The 18684-nt window shown below is 30.8% G+C and overlaps 5 protein-coding genes and 1 non-coding gene across 6 annotated transcripts; 1 reads left to right on the plus strand and 5 right to left on the minus strand.

Annotated features, from left to right (window-relative positions):
- Positions 1 to 332: 332 nt before the first annotated feature.
- TBLA0C01120 (uncharacterized protein) lies at positions 333 to 4793 on the minus strand (the record flags this gene model as incomplete). Its single annotated transcript, XM_004179398.1, has 1 exon — positions 333 to 4793. The coding sequence occupies one exon, from the start codon at positions 4791 to 4793 to the stop codon at positions 333 to 335; it is 4461 nt and encodes a 1486-aa protein (XP_004179446.1).
- A 2144-nt stretch (positions 4794 to 6937) lies between these two features.
- CQD2 (Cqd2p) lies at positions 6938 to 8710 on the minus strand (the record flags this gene model as incomplete). The annotated part of the gene is made up of 1 exon (XM_004179399.1): positions 6938 to 8710. The coding sequence occupies one exon, from the start codon at positions 8708 to 8710 to the stop codon at positions 6938 to 6940; it is 1773 nt and encodes a 590-aa protein (XP_004179447.1).
- A 535-nt stretch (positions 8711 to 9245) lies between these two features.
- TBLA0C01140 (uncharacterized protein) lies at positions 9246 to 10019 on the minus strand (the record flags this gene model as incomplete). Its single annotated transcript, XM_004179400.1, has 1 exon — positions 9246 to 10019. One exon carries the CDS (start codon positions 10017 to 10019, stop codon positions 9246 to 9248), a length of 774 nt encoding a protein of 257 aa, XP_004179448.1.
- Positions 10020 to 10909: 890 nt separating this feature from the next.
- On the plus strand, positions 10910 to 11806 carry DPH5 (diphthine synthase; the record flags this gene model as incomplete). The annotated part of the gene is made up of 1 exon (XM_004179401.1): positions 10910 to 11806. One exon carries the CDS (start codon positions 10910 to 10912, stop codon positions 11804 to 11806), a length of 897 nt encoding a protein of 298 aa, XP_004179449.1.
- Positions 11807 to 12915: 1109 nt separating this feature from the next.
- TBLA0C01160 (MFS transporter) lies at positions 12916 to 14718 on the minus strand (the record flags this gene model as incomplete). The annotated part of the gene is made up of 1 exon (XM_004179402.1): positions 12916 to 14718. One exon carries the CDS (start codon positions 14716 to 14718, stop codon positions 12916 to 12918), a length of 1803 nt encoding a protein of 600 aa, XP_004179450.1.
- A 1493-nt stretch (positions 14719 to 16211) lies between these two features.
- Positions 16212 to 16309, minus strand: TBLA0Ctrna10S. Its single transcript is given in 2 exon segments — positions 16212 to 16257; positions 16272 to 16309. It is a non-coding gene; the product is annotated as a tRNA-Ser (tRNA).
- Positions 16310 to 18684: the final 2375 nt, after the last annotated feature.

Here is an 18684-nt window from a genome sequence, read left to right on the forward strand (position 1 = left end):
TTCTTGGATACTGAGGGATTCACGAAATTTCAAATTTTATCTCCAATTTCAATTTTTTTTAAAAAAAAAAATTGTACATATAAGAAATTCCTGTTCGGGAAATATACCGAGGCTGAATATGAATGAGAGTGTTATAAGAATGTGAATGAATAATGAAAGAATAGATAAATTATATTTGTTTAAATAATAGATGTTGAAAATGCAAAAAATTAATAATACAGAAAGTATATAATTTTAAGTATGTTTATAATATGTAGATACTAAAAGTACAATATCATATATGCTGTATAATAAAAAATGATAAATGAAGAATATATTAGGATAATAAAATTTTAATTCCAATCTTGAAACTCAGAGCCAGTAAACTCAGCTAGATTCTCAAAAAGTGGTAAAAGCCTGTTATTATTTGTGAAATCAAATAATTGCGAATTTTGACCATTTTGTTGATATCTGTCGTTACTTGTGATTATATTATACCTGTTTGTTGAATCTGGTGGGGATGGGGTCAAACTACTAGTATCACTATTAGAAGAACATATATTTCCATTTTTATTTAATTGTTGACTGGTATTAGTTATTCCTGAAATAGGCGCATTAGTACTATCAGAAAGGAACTCCTGCGTACTAGAGTGTACTAACCTAGAATTTTGTGAATTGTTATTTAAAGTGCCTACTGTGTTCATAACAGAGCTATTTAATCCTACTGCTTCACAAAAATTATTGGGATTAACCATTAAACGGTTAAAATTAAAATTATCTTGTAAAAATCCTTCAAAATCGAAGTTGTTATTACCATGTTGAGTAAATTTAACGGATAAAGGTGTCGATACTGGTGAATCAGTTTTGGGAGTTGATACCGCAGTTCCAATAGAATAGGAGTTCGGAGTTGTAATTCTTGAGGAGTTAGGCCTGGGGGCTGAGCTAACAGTAACTTGTGAGTAAGGTGATGGAACAGATGATACAATTGGTGGGTGTATCTGTTGTTGCTGTTGTTGGTTGTGAGACTGGTAAGAGATATGTGGTGGGGGCATCGTTGTAGCAGGCTGGGTTGAATTGTTATTGTGAATATATCCAATTGTTGATGGAGTTTTCATTGATGAATCTTGGATTGACCCCGATAAGTTACAGGCTATCCTTTTCAGAGGAGGTAGTGGTTCGATATGATGGTTTTGTTGACCAATGCTACCATTAGCCGATTTCTGGGTAAACAGAGGAGCATTTTCGGAACTTAAATTTAATAGGCTTCCAATAGTGCTTGTATTTTTCTTTTGAATAATATTTGGACTATAAGTAGTGGGAGAATATTGGCTAGCCCTGTATGTTGGAGTAACCCTTAATGGTATACTGGTTCTATTATGGGGCTGCTGCAAATAGGGAGGTGAATTTTGTTGTGATTTTAGTTGAGTTGAAGCTGGAGAATAATATTGTTGAGAGATGCCTGGAGTTCTCAATTTCTCGGGATTAGAGGTATAATCAAAATGAATAGGAGGTGATGTACTTTGAGGTTCTGTAACTGATAATTTTCTTTTCTTAATATTATCGAGGTAAGAAGGTGCGGAGGGATTTAAATTTGGAGATAGTGCTTCGTATATTCCATTACTATTAAAAGTAACAGGTTTATAACTTTTTACTGCTAGTAAATGCTCAGATGAGACATTTGGCATTGAAGTACTATTTTTAAAATATATCTGAGGGGGAGTATGAGAAATAGATGATGATCCAGTAACGGTTGTTAAGTTCTTAATAGATAAGGATCTAGTAGGTTCTCTATTAGGAGATGAGTTGTTAGGGTGGGGTATATGTTGATAAAGACTTGTGTAGCTTGAAGAATTTGAATTAATATATTTAATAGGTGGAAAACTTTTATCATTAGTTGAAACTGATTTATTTTGTGAAATAATCGTTGGGCGCTGATAGTCAGTAGTGTCTTCAAGTGTATTATCCATGCTTGATTGTTTCAGTAATGTAATAAAAAATGTTGTTAGCTGCATCAATTTCCTAGCAGCTGCATAGCTATTAGATAATGATTTTGTTAATTGGTAAAATAAATTTAATTTCTCCATTAATATACCGGATAAGAACGGTTCTGATAAGTTTAAGTGAATTGGAGATAATGTCATATACTTCTGCAAAATTTCGTGTTTCTCATTCTGTGAGTGAATTTTCTCCTTTGTCTTTGGGTTTGGTAATACAAAATTTTGTTCATTTGGAAAATCTGGAAGTGGACCAGAAGTAGCTCTTAATATTATACAAATAAAAACTTGCAGTGATCTATTAGCCATATCTAAACAATGGGGAGTTAAAATGAACCTACTAAAGGCAAATAAGGAGTTTTTCTTAGTGATATTGTAATTAGTGAAAAAGATAAAGCAATTTTGAAAATTATCCATTGATAAATTTAAAGTCTGTTGAGCATAATATTCAGTTAGATTGAGGGTCGATGCACCATGGCTACCTAATGCCTCGTAATGAGTGAATAGAAGATAATTTAATAAATACAGAACTGATCTTAATGTTAGATGCTTGGAAAAAAATACTGCCCTTGTAGCTTGTTGATGGTTTGCAGATACATCAATTCTTTTTATTGTAGATGTTGAGCCAGTGTCACTGGTAATTGTTTCATTTGGATGAATATTATCAACTTTTGTTTGCCCATAGCTCAATAGGTCATCCAAAGGAGGTAATTGGTAATTTTCGTCAATAGCAGTGATATTATCATTTAAGTTTAAGGCACCTTCATTTTGATATAGCAACCCATTGTCCACTAATGAATTAATAATTTCTTTGATAGGCCTTTTAGCCAAAATTAAATCGTTTAATGCAGAAATTAAAATTTCCAATTCTTTTCTTGTTACATCTTTTGCCTTAGATACATTCAGAATTTGATTTAGAACAGAAATTATACATAAATCAATTTGAAAAAATAATGAAAAATTTTTAACAATAAGCAATTCTTTAATATCACGTACATAGTCAATTTTTGAAGATGCAGGTAGCTTTGTATCGCTGAAATCATGTAAGTTCCTCAAATTTCTTGGAGTACCCAATTGTAAGGATTGTTGGATATCTAATGAAACAATATAGTACCATGTTTTTCTCCAAGAATGCTTATATCTTTCAGGGGAATATGACCTAGAATTTACAGTTCCTGTTGCTGTGTTCATTGAGGGAGATTCTGTATTATGCGATACTTCTGGGTGATGCGAAGAAATACTGCTGGAAAGTTGAGGAAAGTTATCTGGATCTCTATGCAGACCACAAGAAAATGCCATTTGAATTATTGACGATAGTAAAACTTGGTGAACATCCTGGAGATTATTGTTTGTTGCTGAAGAGGTTGGTGATGGTGACTCTTTTGGTAGAGATTTTGTTTTAATATCTTCAGATGTAGCTGCGTCTAAAGTGCTTGAATCATTTGTTGATAACAAATATAACTTAAAAAAAATGGCAAATTGTACGGTAGATAAATTAATATTATCATTTGATATAGTTCTTAATTCGTCAAATTTAATTAGTTTATGAGCAGCAAGCTCAATAGCTTCCGAAGATATTTCGTAGTTCACTAAAATGTGCTCATCTTTTGAAATATAAGGTTTCTGGTTTATTGAGGTGGAAATATTTCTCTCTTTATAATATTCTTTTGGTAATTTTATTTTGTAGGAATTCGAAGGCAACGACAGCCAAGTAAGTCTTAAAATTATTATTAAAATTGCGAAGTTATAAAAATCAGAAGATTTGCGCAGTTTAATTGAAGAAACATCTATTGAATTAGTGGAAGTATTAGATGTTGGCTTGATACTAGATGAGTTATCGTTGCTAGGACTGTGATGTGAGTTAGGATGGATATCTAGGATTATAGCAATGGAATGCTTAAAAGAGACCTCATCCAAAATTGGAATAATAGAATATAAATGTTTGAAAAATCTATCTAAAAAGAGCTGAATAATGTTCTTAGGAGGTAGTAGTTTAACTATTGCTGTTAAAGGATCTTTAAATGATAGGTTCGAAGGGTTATTTTTTGCTAAGATGGATTTAGATGATGATGATGAAGGACCAGGTACTTGTATTGGAGGAGACTCACTAAATACACTTGAAGTGTGGAGATTATTTTTCATGGTTTTTATATTATTAGTAACACATTTGTTATTTCTATTAGACCATTCCATAAAAGCTCCTTGCATCATAAATATTTGATTCCATAAGACTTTTAAGTAAGGATCACCCCTCATCATAGCCATCCAGTGTGTTACCCCTAGGTGAACAATTGATTTTGGTCTAATATGTAAAATTGCAAATTGTTTTGTTATATCAATGTGATCGATTACTGAACTAGTCTTTTTTTCATTTTTTTTCTTAGATAATATTATTGATGTAGTAGTATCACTATTATTGCTGGTGTCAAATGATGAATCTGAAGAATCGTGTGAATCATTACTATCCGATGGCAATTCGATAGGTTCAGAATGACCAGTGGTATCAGTATGGTCTGCCTTGGAATTATAGTCTGGATTATTATTATAAGAAGCAGTAGTTGTAGCTGAAGCTAGAGCATCTTCCAATAGTTTAACCCTTTCACGTAATTGTTTCAATTCAACATCTCTATTAATAATTAGTTCAGCTTCTTGGGCCCAGCTTTGTTCCATATAGTGGCATAAATGACTCATTCCAGTTTTTGTACATTGTACACAATAAGGATGCGTTTTGTCACATTTGACCTTTCTTTTTCTACAAATAGTGCAACTAAGAGGAATCCTATTGCGCTTTCTTTTTGGTCTTTCAGTTTGTTTGTTCATACTTGAATTTTAATATTTTTATTGATTTAAGACAGTTTTTTTTAAAAGGAATGAATTTACTACCTCTGTTTTTTTATAGATAAGGCAACCTTCAAAATTATTTCAGATTTCTTTTTTTATAATTTTGTATGTATTCAAATTAAACGATGAAGGAAATCTTATATCTATTTTTCAATATTTTACGGTATTTTCTTACGTCAGTTCCGTTTATTGAAATCTAAATTCGAGAATGCGGAAAGAATTTAATAGGAATTTTATCTAGTTTTTATCTAGAAATTTAAAAATTTAAGTGATAGAATTTTAAAGGAAGCAGCTTTATTACGAAAACAAAGGTATCATTTTAAAATTGAAGTGCCAAAGAGAGAAAAATAATTGCAAAAGAAATAATTCAGCTAGAAAATATTAAATCAAATCTTAAGTGAAACAGCTTAGTAATTTTAAAAGGACGAACAAATATAAGAGAGCAGTAATATGTACAATTGGGATATTAACGTATATTCGTATATAAAAGTATAAAGAGGGAAAGCCCCTTTTGAACAAAAGCACAGGGACAAAAATATTAATAAAGTAACTTATCTACCAGTTTCTATATTCATCAAGTTTTTGCATTTATTATTATTGTTAAAAATGGTAAGAGCATTCTGTTTGTGAATAGAGTTACCACAGATGTTTCTAAGCGCTAATATTATAAGAGCCTACAACTAGTATTGATTCAATGACAACTAGTCAATAATAATACCTGAAAATAGCTGTGAAAATTTTCATTTTTTTTGGATCCCAAGATTTAGGTACGGGACCTTCTGAGTCACCAAATTGTGAAATACTTAATCGGGTATTGAGAATGTGGAGGTACACAGGAGTTTCTGTACTGCTTATTTTTTAGGTAGGAGTAATGGGGTAAAGACACGTCAATAAAAGAATGTTAAATGAAATTCTTTGATATGGTAGCAGCTGTGTGAGTAGTACAAGCTTAATGTATTGATTTTCTGAAAATCATTATCTTTAGGATATTGTTTCCGTATTATGAGGAACTGATTAGAACTATTGACCAACTAGAAAGTTCGTCGAGAAATTCATATTTTCTTAGAGAATATATATAAAATTATTGAACCTTCCATGTATTTGATACTGAACAATCAGTCTGAAATTTTCAATTACAAGTACAATTAGATATAGAAGAATTTACACATATTAGATTGTATTTGTTAATGGCAAATAATGTTAAAAATATCTTCGCAGAAAGTATACTAGTATTCTTGTTTCCATTCAATAAACTTGTGAAGATTAAGTTACACAATAATTTTTTTCTGCTCTCCCCACTCCTTTTTAGTAGTCAATGCTAGAAGTAAAATCTTAAAATAATAGCACGAAGTCATCATTCAAACAGCGGATCATATTTTGTTATTATTTTTTTTAAGAATTGAATCTCTATTATAGAAGCTTAATGTTGAAGCACACATTAAATACTATTTGGAATAAGTTTTTATTATGTACAGTAATTCGACAACACTTTACAATATAGCCAAACTTTTAAGTAAGTAACTGTTTCTTATTGAAGTGGTATAGTACATCTACATGTAAACAATTATTAGTATCACTGACAAAACCTTTGATCTATACACTAGCAAACCAACTAAAAGCTAATACAGTAGTTCATATTTTAGCCAAATGTTGAAAATTAGTATGCTTTAAATATTATTGTGGTGAAGTATATAAATACTTTCAGGACTTCAAATTATATGGCTTAACTTTTTCATGCTAAAAACCGTAATTTTCTGTAAAACGTTGTTAAGTATAATTACTATGAAACAAAACTAATTAAGACTTCGCTGCAACTATAATGGTAAAAGAATTTTGGTTGATTCTGTTAAATAGGTTAAAATAGCATCAAAATTTCACTCTTAGTATAAATCTATTACTAAACTAAAGATATCTGCACAATTAATCTTTATTCAATCTTTTTCAGTTTTTCAGTAAAAGATACTATTTCTGGATTCACCATTATAGATCTTCTTTTAAGCGAATATATGATAAATGCAACCTCAAGTAAACATTTAAGAATAGATTAGTAGATATAGAGTTATATAGAATTATTTACATGTAGCCTATATGCTGATGCAAATGAATGTCATATGTGTACGATATTAGATAGATAGCCTATTGAAGTGTTGATGAATCCATAGAATCGTATCATATATGAATAACTTATTAATTCTAATTTCATATTTTATCCAATTCTTAACGTATTGGAATATCCACTTTATGCTACCAATTTGATTTAACTCATCATTTTCTTCAATAGATTCATCAAATATCAATTTAGCACAGTATTGTGACATTATAAGAAAGGTTCTTTCTGGTCCTAATGGATTATGCAGTGACTCATCTAAATAACGGGTCAAATCATTTGTTTTTAAAATTAATAATACAATTCGTGGTATTGTTGATAAAATGCTCATTAAGTTAGATAAATGTTGGCCTGTTAATATCCCTTCAGTCATCTCATCAATTTCTGCTTGGCTTCTTACAGAGTTAATATCACGATTCAAAACTGTATCAATACTTCTACCCGTAACAGCAGCAGCAAACAATGGGAATTGTTCATCTGATATATTGGCAAACCTTTTGGCATAAAATTTCATTTTCTCAATATCATGATCAAATAATGACAGCCAAAATTTTGCATAATCTCTTCTTAACTCCGTTGATGGATATCTATAAAGTCCATGATCAAACAGGATAATTTCAAAATTATGTGGGTTATTTAAGTCATTTTGAGGTTTCAATCTTATGGCAAGATTTCCACCATGTGGATCACAGTGGACACCAATATTTGGCGTAAAAATCATTCTATTGAAAATGTGTGATAAACATGATGATACTTCACTTCTAGAAATATTATTTTCTTCTAAAAATTTTAAGTCATCTAATTTATTCCCTGTTATGTATTCCATAATTAAGATTCTTTTGTATGCAGCAATGACTTTTGGTATACGCAATGCCGTTTGCTTTTTATAGTTTTTGAAATTTTCTTCTGTAAGAACTGCATTTTTAGCTTCTTTAATGAAATCAGTTTCAACGTATATTGAGGTTTGTAATTCATCACCAATAAAAGTCAAAGGATATTCTGGAAATACGATATCTAATAGATTAAAAACAGTCTGTGTTAGCATGATATCAATTGGTATAAATTCTTTCAGAGAAGGGTGTTGGCATTTAATGGCAACTTTTTCACCCGTTTCTTTTAACACTGCAGTATGAACTTGTGCCAATGAAGCAACACCAATTGGTTTGCTGTTAAATTTTTCAAAAATTTCATCTATATGTAATTTTAAATCTTGCGCAAACATTGAGTCGATTTCTTCAACAGTGGACTCAGGACATCTATCTTGCAGAGGTATCATGGTCTGTGTCCACTCAGGAGGCAATACATAAGTCATCGCACTAACATGTTGTCCCAATTTAATAAAAATACCACCATTTTTCTCTAGAGCACGCAAAGTGATGTTTGCGCATCTTAAATGGCACTCACTAAGAGCTTTAAGTCTTTCTTCATTGGTTTCAAATTTTATATTTAGTACTTGCTTATAGTAGTAAAAACAACGAATTGTGGCATTTGCCACAATTCCTACTCTCTTGGACAATAAGTATATATGCTTCAATAGGGAATGAACATTTTCATTAGTTTCATAATAAAATACACCAATTCCGATTATAGAGCCTATTAAAATTCTTCTTTTAGTAAAAAATCTTTTTCCTGTAGAGTTATGATGATCGGTTAAATTCTTCACTTGTTCTATATTAGTTTGTATTTTGTATGATTTTAGTCTTTTTGGTGTATTGGCGAATATTTGTCGCTGTAATGGATGTTTAAATATTGTAGATCTTAATGTTTGACCCCTAAATAGTAATATCATTAAATGTCACTTGATTGTTCAATGTGGTGCTGAGTCTTTTAATGTAAAAAAAAGCCTTTTCAATAATTGTTCTTATTGGTAATTTAATATGAATTAAGTATGATGGATTGTATCTTTTTCTTACTCTATTTACATACTCTCTGTTTTTGCTTCTTTGTTAATTATGATCCGCCATTTGGTTTTCCGCACAAGATTTGAGATTTAGTATGAAGCTTTTCGGACTATGACATTGTAATTCTTAAATTAAAGGGCCAGTTGAATGATTCAATATTCGATGTTTAAAAGTGATGTTCTAGCAACTACTATTAGTATTTTCTCTTTATTAGAAATATTGTTACTCGGGGAATAATTCAGTATCTATTTGTTGTATTTATTTGGTATCAATGCCCGATTATACAGTGATTGTTAAGAATCCTAAATATGTCAAAACATGTTGCACTGTATAATTAAAAGAAAAGGATTCGTTGATAGCATGAGATTCATTACTCTGTATATGTTATTTCTACATATTTCTTACCCTACAAATGCTCATTATCTAACATTCTAATATATTTGGTATTTCCCTAATTTGTTGGTCTTTGTAATAGTTCACATGCGTAATAAGTACCTGTGAAAACATGTAAATATATCCTAAAATAGTAAAGGTGCCTAGCCCTGAATATACGGTTAAACCTTCATTGATATATTCTTCCCATTTTGATCCTTTATGCTTTCCTATTGATTCATTAACGAAGTAGAAAGATATCAAAATTAAGACAACAATAACAGATGAAGTGCCAAATATTAGGCATGACTTTGCTAACCCCCATGGATTGGAATCGTTACAGTATTTGCAATTTTCTTTTTCATGAAGAAACATAACTGGGGTTTTCTTTAATTTACGTTTTGGGTGAAGATAGTATGGACAGCAGCATAGCAAAATTATAACATTTACCCCCATAATACCTAATCCTGTGTATAATATCGAGTCTAAGACTTCATATGGAGATGACTTTAATGGTGTAGTTTTAGCTCCCAAGAGAGCACCTGTGAGGAACGTTACTATAGCAAATTCAATTAGTAAAATGCTGACTGGTATTAATGATACTTGTTTACTTTCCTTTTCCGATTGTTGTGCTTCCCAAGATTCAGAGTTATTGGTTTCTGCATCTTTTCTTATGCTACTATTATTTGGGTCTGTTGATAGAAATTTATGATAGATACCTTCCTCATCAATAAAATAACTTATACCCAGCTCATTTAATTCATGCTCTACAAAATCGAAGTAAGCTGCTGGATATATACTACTGGTCAAACTTTTAACTGACATGACTATTTGGGGACTATTTTTCGTACTTCAAAATGAATTATGTGTATCGTATTTAGACACTTTATCTTAAAAAAATTCAGCTAGGAGGTTTAAGAAGGATGTCAAGAAGATATATCATAGTGAAAGAAGCATTTTTCTTAGACGTTTCAAAAAATATTTTTTGAATCGTCACTTTATATTTATATGTTAATAAAATAAAGTATTTTAAGACGAATTGTGAAGAAACTGTTACTAAGTTTTATTTTCTTTAAGGAAATTATTCTTCTAGTTCTATCGGTTTTTCGAGAATTTTAACCGCCGTGATAATCCTTAAAATATTTCACATAAAAATTAAGGTAAAGAAAAAAGAAATATTTCCCTATCCTTTAATCATTAATTGGAAGGATTGTTTTTCTTGTTAATTTTCGAACAATTTCTAGGCAAGCTTTTACTCTGATAATGCAGCTTCCAGTTTTATACTGTGTTGTACCTTTAGAGAAAATCGACGTTTAAAAAGTAATATATTATATAAACCTTAAAATTCATAAGGGAAACGAGAATCCTTTCCACAGAAAATGAACAGTCAGCAACAAGTAAATAGTAAAAAGCATGTCAATGATGATAATAGCAAAGCTATTTCAACTGGGTAAATTAATAATCAACTCGAAATTATTAGCACATTTTTGTAATCCAGTTTTAGTAAGAAATACGTGAAAAAAATAGTTTGCACGAATTCCATACAATCTTTGAAATTCACTCCGTCAAAATAAAGATTCCGGAGCACTGAAAAAGCCAAAAAGAAAAAAAAGTTTACAGATGAGGGTGTATAAGCCAATAAAAACAGCCCCAATCATTGATCGTGTGCTATTTTCTGTAGAAATATCATACTATTCCAATAAATTGCGTTAAAAATGTTGTATTTAGTTGGTTTAGGTTTATCATATAAAAGTGATATTACCGTTCGTGGTTTAGAGGCTGTACGTAATTGTTCTCGTATTTACCTTGAACACTATACCAGTATTTTAATGGCTGCTTCTTTAGAAGAGCTGGAAGAATATTATGGTAAGCCAGTGATTCTAGCAGACAGAGAACTAGTCGAAAGTGGTTCTGAAGAAATTCTACATGATGCCCGTACTCAGGATGTTGCGTTCCTTGTTGTAGGTGATGTTTTTGGTGCTACTACCCATACAGACTTAGTATTAAGAGCTAAACGTGAAAGTATTCCAGTTGAGGTTATTCATAATGCTTCAGTTATGAATGCAGTTGGCTCTTGTGGTTTACAATTATATAATTTTGGCCAAACAGTATCAATGGTTTTTTTCACAGAAAGTTGGAAGCCAGACTCTTGGTATGATAAAATCTGGGAAAATAGAAAAATTGGTTTGCATACATTAGTTTTGTTAGACATTAAGGTCAAGGAGCAGAGTATTGAAAATATGGCACGTGGTAGATTAATTTATGAACCTCCTCGTTATATGAGTATTTCTCAATGTTGTGAACAACTACTGGAAATCGAAGATGCTAGAGGTACCATAGCTTATACCCCGAATACTCCAGCTGTAGCAATTAGTAGACTGGGTTCCAGCACACAAACATTTAAAGCAGGTACAATCGAAGAATTATCCAGATATGATGCAGGTGAACCACTGCATTCTTTAATTATCTTAGGTAGACAGTGCCACGAATTAGAATTAGAATACCTATTAGAATTTACAGATGACAAGGAAGGTTTCAAGAAAGCTGTAATTGAAGATCAAGAATTTTTTAAACCAGCTCCATGGGTTCCACCCGTCGAAGATGAAGATTGATTTACACATCTTTTTCTTTCTTAACCGCTTGATATAACTTGGGAACTAAGTATATAGTTGTATATTATTTGTCTAAGTTTGCTACCTTAATACAATATTTAGTTTTAAAATTTGTACTTTTAAACATGACCCTTAGCATTAAAAATTATAAATTAGTAAAATTTCATATGCATTACTAACAAATGGACTAATTAAAGTTTTTGATAAAACCTATATGTATGTACTTATATGAATATTGTATCAAGTATATATGTAGTTGTGTTTTGCAATCAGAAATGATTTAATGATCATTTTACAAGTGTACTGAAAAAACTTAGAATTCGAATACTATTGGACAACTTTTGAAACATTGTCAATATAATAAATCCAAGACCTTACAGCATAGTTAACTTTGGAATTCTTCGAAAAATATAAAGTATAACTAATTGGAAACATCTAATAGTTAACCCAATTTATGCTTCTGACCCTGAAAAATACTGCGTTAACAAAATACCAAAATTGAATGCATAAAGGTCAATTATGGTAGCCAAATACAGTTTCAAAATCTAAAATTTTGTTTTTAGGTATAGAGTAATATCGAATTAACAAAGGTCTATTTTCCAGGGAATATGGAGGCTTCAGTCTTAATGACACAATTATTGCTATTGCTAGGAAGCCTCATATAAATATCTTTTAGAGAAACTCGATAACTTGAAGGTTAAAGTATAGACTATGCTTCAAATCCAACACCCTTGAAAAAAGTTGATTATTTGACTGCATGTAAACGTTGAATAAAGTGAATTAATTTCTAACAAATTGACAGAAGTATCAATTATCGTATTTTATATTATTTTATTTTATTTTATTTATTTTTTTTTTTTGTAATGTAAAATAACATCATAGTATCAAAAAATATTCCGTAGGTATCTTATTGTACAAAATTTGTCTTTTGTTAATCCAAAATTATAATGAACAAACAACGAATGAATAGGGAGATAATAAACATAAAATATTGTGGTATAACGAGAGAAAAGAAAATCCACGATAGATTTATAGTTAGAGATAGTAATTATATTACGACACCAATAAAATTAAAAAAGAACAAAAAAAAACTTATAGGTATTCACCTACTATACTGATTCACTATCCGTGTTTATCAATTTGTTTTCTTTCATTTTCTGGTTTCTATCAGTCCATATAGACCCAATCATATATAAACCGCTTAAAAATACTGAGAAACCAGACAATCCAATTGCTAAATACGACGCAGCTCTAAATCCGTGCAATAAATCTTGGCCATGATTGTTATGATTAACATTAGCACTCCCAGCCATACCTACACAAATTGAAGTTGCGTAATTGATCGCAACATTTACTAGAGAGCCTGCCATACTTTTATAATGTGTAGGTAAAGTTTCTGCAGTCATCATAGAAGCAGATGGGAAGGAAAATACCATACCTAATGGGAATAGAAACATAGAACCAAACATGTTCCTAAAGAATGTTTGATGAATTGGAGTAACAGCAAACAAAATATTGCCACCAAGGAATCCCAACATTGAAAAAAATAATAAGATTGGTGGTTTCATTCTTTGAACTGCCAAACAACAGATGATAGTATAAATAGTACCTGAAATTATCAAAACGAAATTGGAAGAGCTTGCCCATAAAGGACTATAATGTCTTAGGTTCAATTGGAAAGCAAAGTAATAAAAAGTCCAAATGGCAAATCCTCCCCAACCACAAAATAATGTCAATAGTATTAATATTAATCGGTAATTTGAATGAATACCTTTTGGGATCAATGGGAAGTTTGCCATTGTTAATTCATAAATCACAAATAATATCAATGCAACCACAGATACTACTAATAAAACAATAAGATATGCACTTGACCAACCATCAATAGGAGTTTGGTTAAATACAAAATTTAAAACCACTAAGCCAAAAAGCCCCAGTGCAGAACCAATCCAATCCATCTTAAGTCCTTGAGGGTTCTTTTCGATATCATTTGGAATACAAAACCAGGCTATGATTCCGTTTAAAAATGCTACAATTGCAAATGAATAAAAACTCCAAGGCCAATTTTTGATATTATATTTTACTGATAGACCTGCGAATATACCACCTAGGGTAGCTCCTATTGGGGACATTGCACCAATAATGCAAAATATCATATTTTTTTTAAAACAGTGTGGTTTATATATTATTCCAATCAATTCGAACATATTTGGTAGTGCACAGGCTAATCCTAAGCCTTGGAATGTTCTGGACACGATGAACAAATCATCACTGTGGGCATATGAGGAAAATCCGCAAATCAATGTCCAAATAGTTGTTATTATATAGCCTAATAATAATACTTTCTTTAGACCAAAAATATCACCAAGCCTTCCACTAATTAGAATTGTGCACCCCAAGCCTAAAGGAAAAGCAGCCATCAGCCATGGTTGCCTCATCTTGGTAGTATGTAGTTCCTCTGCGAGGATATTCATTGTAGACAAAACTTGTGTCAATCCTACTTGACTAAGAAATTGTCCAATTACTCCAACGAGTACAAATCCAAACTCTTGGAACCTATTTTTAAAAATATCAGGGCGTCGTAAATTTTGTGACTCTGTGATAAAAGGTTTATTATCTGGAGGGGTAGCAGAAAGTGAAGATTCGAAAGATGCAAATTGCATTATATTCTGGCAGACCAGATTTTGATCTTTAGGCATAGTATCGTTTTTTCCAGTTAAAATATTTTTATTGTTTCCTGGCTTTCGAGGTAGATCATATATATCTTCATTACTATTTTCCGAAACAGAGTCTCGTATTGATGTAAGTTGTGCTTTTATTTTTTTCAAGTGTAATTCTAATTGCTGATCTATTGTATCGATCAAGGATTTCGGTAATTCCTCGTATGTGGCTGTATCCTGATGATTTTCCATTATTATTGGAGTTATATTCTCAATAGTAATAATTAACTTTAAGCAAATACTTGCAATCTTAAGGGTTCAAGAAGTATAAATCTTTTAAAATTTTACGTTTTGATTAAATATCGAAAGGCCATAGGGATTCTTTTTTGTCATTATTTTATTAATCTTACGTAAAAGCCATGTACCTTAATGTCTCTTAATTAGTTCGTTTATTAATCATATTTTCTACTTTTTACTTAATAGTATTATTTCCATGGAACTTAAAATAGATTTTCCGTTATCTTCCGTTAGATATCCCTTACTTGTATATGTTTTAGGAAATTGTGATCAATTTTTAACGGAAATAAATTAAATTCCAGAGAAAATACCGTACCAATTTGTTTCGAACGCTTCTCCCCCATTGGTAACCATAAACTACCAACACGCTAATAAGATTACGCGAGAAAATGGTCTGTGGGGACAATTTTCAAAAGCGAATAATAATAATATTTAACTTACACAGGCTCTGTGGTAGATCCAGTTAGGGCATGTGACCAAGAGCTTATATGGTCACGTGTGCAGAAGCCAGACTTTGGAGCTTATACAGATGAATAAGTATGTAGCTTGAAAATGTGCACGGGAAGAATGTATTCTGAAAGAGGATAGAGTAATCTATCATCAGGTCTTAAGAGATACAGGACTATCTAAGAAGACAAGAGATCTGAGATGATCTACAGGGTGAGCCTGTAGATATCAGATACAAGTTAGAAGTAGGTTAACTTCTGAGTTAACTCTACAAGTGGGATGATAGGTAAATGTTGAGGTACCGTACTACTATCATCGGCAGAGACTATGCGGTAGGCGTAGTCTACGAATTGGGACTGTGGTTACAATTCTGCTCGTCAAGAGTATCTTCCAGTACGACGGTTCTGATGACAACATAATTGTTATGTCCAGGAAGCTTGTGTCTGACGAGACATAGGTCTTATATAACAGGAACGTTCTATGAAGATGGATATTCAGAAAGAGTATTCTGTTTAACGAAACAACCAAATTTTATATTAATTCCTGACTGAATTCGAAAACCGGGTAATATATACATTCTATATAGCAAGAATTATAACTGACCGTAGAACAATCTACGACAGGTATTAAACTAGTAGTGTCACGTAATGTGAGCTATGTTAGTCACGTGTATAAACCAAGATCACGTGATAACGGAATGAACATGTAGATCAACAAGTGAATCATGAACATAAATTCTATTTAAGAATCTAAAGCTAAAAGAATAAACTAGAGGGTTAAAGTAGAACAAAGAGGTAACAACCAGAAAAACAAAAAGGACGAAATACAAAAGATGGAAGTGTATAGTGAACAAATCGGAACGTAATAATAATAATATTTAACTTACATAGGCTCAGGTATATAGTTGTATAGTTTAATAAACAGTTGGTATTAAACTAGCAGCCAAGAAGATATACTACTGGAATTAGCAAAGCATAAAATTGTTACACGTAAAAAATAATCGTCACAGACAGGATTCGAACCTGCGCAGGTAAAACCCAATGCCTGAATGCAACCTTTCAATAGCAGGGCATCGCCTTAACCACTCGGCCACTGGGACGAACTTGATTGATGTCACAGAACTATATCAATGTTCACATTCCAATAAAAATTATTGGTAGCATGTAAGCGAAATGTTTTTCCTTTTTTGAAATGTTGTCCTTTTCATATTGAAGACGTAATTCCATAATATATTATATCGTTAAATGATTTTGCTGGAATATGATTATATCATTTTCTATTAAGTGGTAAAAGACTTTTATCACGTGACTTATTGTTTAAAATGTGTTTTTCTTTTTATATTGAAAAACACTATTTAAGAAATATATTCATTTTAGTTATAGTATTTACTGCATGTGTCTAAATAAAGTAATCGTCTTTACATCTTAAACACTGTATAACAATGTCTAACTCTCTTGAATCCCAGTATTTTTATATAAAGTATAAATGAATTAAATAAGCCTGTACTGGAATTGTAGAGAGTCTGACATTATTAAATAATGAATTTTGATGTAATTTTGGATTACTTCTTTTACATACTCTATAATCATCCATATTTATTTACAAAATATGCTCTTTATATAGTAACCAACCCAGGCATGTGAAAATTAAACACACAAAATGTCTTTTTACGAAATAATTAGTAAATAATTATATTATTTTCCAGCATATTTTGATATTCCATAATTGAACTTCTGTTTCTAAAAAACGAATAAATATTTCCTAGATTCAAAATAAGTTGAACTTAGGCGAGTTTTGTTAAAAGAAAAACAGTCCTTTCGAAATCCAAGATAATATTCTTTTTTAATAGAATGCCCTATCATTTGGAGGTTGAGAATTTAATTAGTGGCATGTTGTTTTGTTTGGTCAGTTGTTCATCAAAACTTAACAATGTATAATTTATTTGATATGATACATAAATATTTTTGAAGTAAAATCATACTAGAGATTAACCGAAAAGACTAAGAAAAAAATTACTAGCATTAAAAATTGTAACAGTTACGTATTCAATTTTAGATAGGTTCCATATTAAATAATTTAATTGATAAAATAGTAAGAAAGGCTACTTAAAGTATACAAAATTACATTATTCCATTTTTATAGCAATCCAAGCTATAGATTTGGGACTAAATAGATTATTGTGACTAATAAAGAAATTTAATTTCTTGGAGAGATTTTCTTATCGTTTAAATAAAACTATGAGCATTCTAGTAAATAGTAATAAAGTGAGAATAGTTCATCCAATTTAGATAGAATGATTATTAAGGATACAGTAATTGGAGTTAATATTCTACACATACTTTTTATAACGATTAATTAGTGAGAAAAAGTGATTAGCATAATTTCTTAAAAGATAAGCACCTTAGTTAAATGAAACTCTAACAAATAAAGAGGAAATTTGAGAAGCTTTCGGACAAAATTATATATTTTTACTACCAAATATAAAACAACTTTAAATAGGCAAGAAATATGACCACTAATAACATGCCTAAGATCGTAATATATCACTCTAAGCTTCTATCATAGCATAAACATAAAACAGTAATAATTACCTCCAATATAATGCCAGGAAAATATTGCCTGATGTTTATAAACTTTAGAACTGATTTATTTAGCTTTTTAAGGGTCTCCCCTACAGTAAATTTATCTCATTCTTTTTTCATCCAATGCAACTTTCGCCAACATCCAGATCGGGATCTTGCTTCGGATATTATTGGTTGAGCAATTTACGCTGTACTCAGCAAATAAAGCGCGGTTGTCTTACATTCGCGGGGATTTAGATGAAAAAAATTATAGGCACAGCGAATAAGACTCAAATTTATATAAGGCAAGATTTTGTTCTTCAATATCTGAGATACGGTTATTACAATTTTTTTATAAACATTTAAAAATACCAATAAAATAAACAAGTTAATAGTTTAATTTTACTAATTATAAGAAATTCACACGACTCTCTAACAAATCAAAATATCTTTTTACAATGGCTTCTGAACCTTCAAAATGCGAATGTACTTCCTGCGAAACTAAAAGTTGCAAGTGTGATATTTGCAAGTGTGACAAATGCAAATGTGGTAGTTGTAAGTGTTCTTCCTGCAAATGCACTGAATGCAAATGTGAAAATTGCAAGTGTGGTGGTTGCAAATGTGAGCAATGTAAATGTACAGAATGTAAGTGCTAATTGACTTTAGTTTTCGATTTTGCACTACTACAGCTTAATGAAGCTACCAGAGACTTTTTTTGTAATTGAACTTTATATCCTATTATTTATATATGTGTTGAACTTTATTTCACCAAAATACCTAATATTAAATAGATAATGTGTATTTTAACCCTTATTTTTGAAAAAAAATATTACTGAATTGTTAGTTTCATACTTTAAAAAAAAGTAAATGCAGCTTCTTTAAGTTATATTTTACATAAAATTTTTGATAATGC

The sequence above is a fragment of the Henningerozyma blattae genome, chromosome 3 (genome assembly GCF_000315915.1).
Source record: "Henningerozyma blattae CBS 6284 chromosome 3, complete genome".
NCBI lineage: Eukaryota > Fungi > Ascomycota > Saccharomycetes > Saccharomycetales > Saccharomycetaceae > Henningerozyma > Henningerozyma blattae.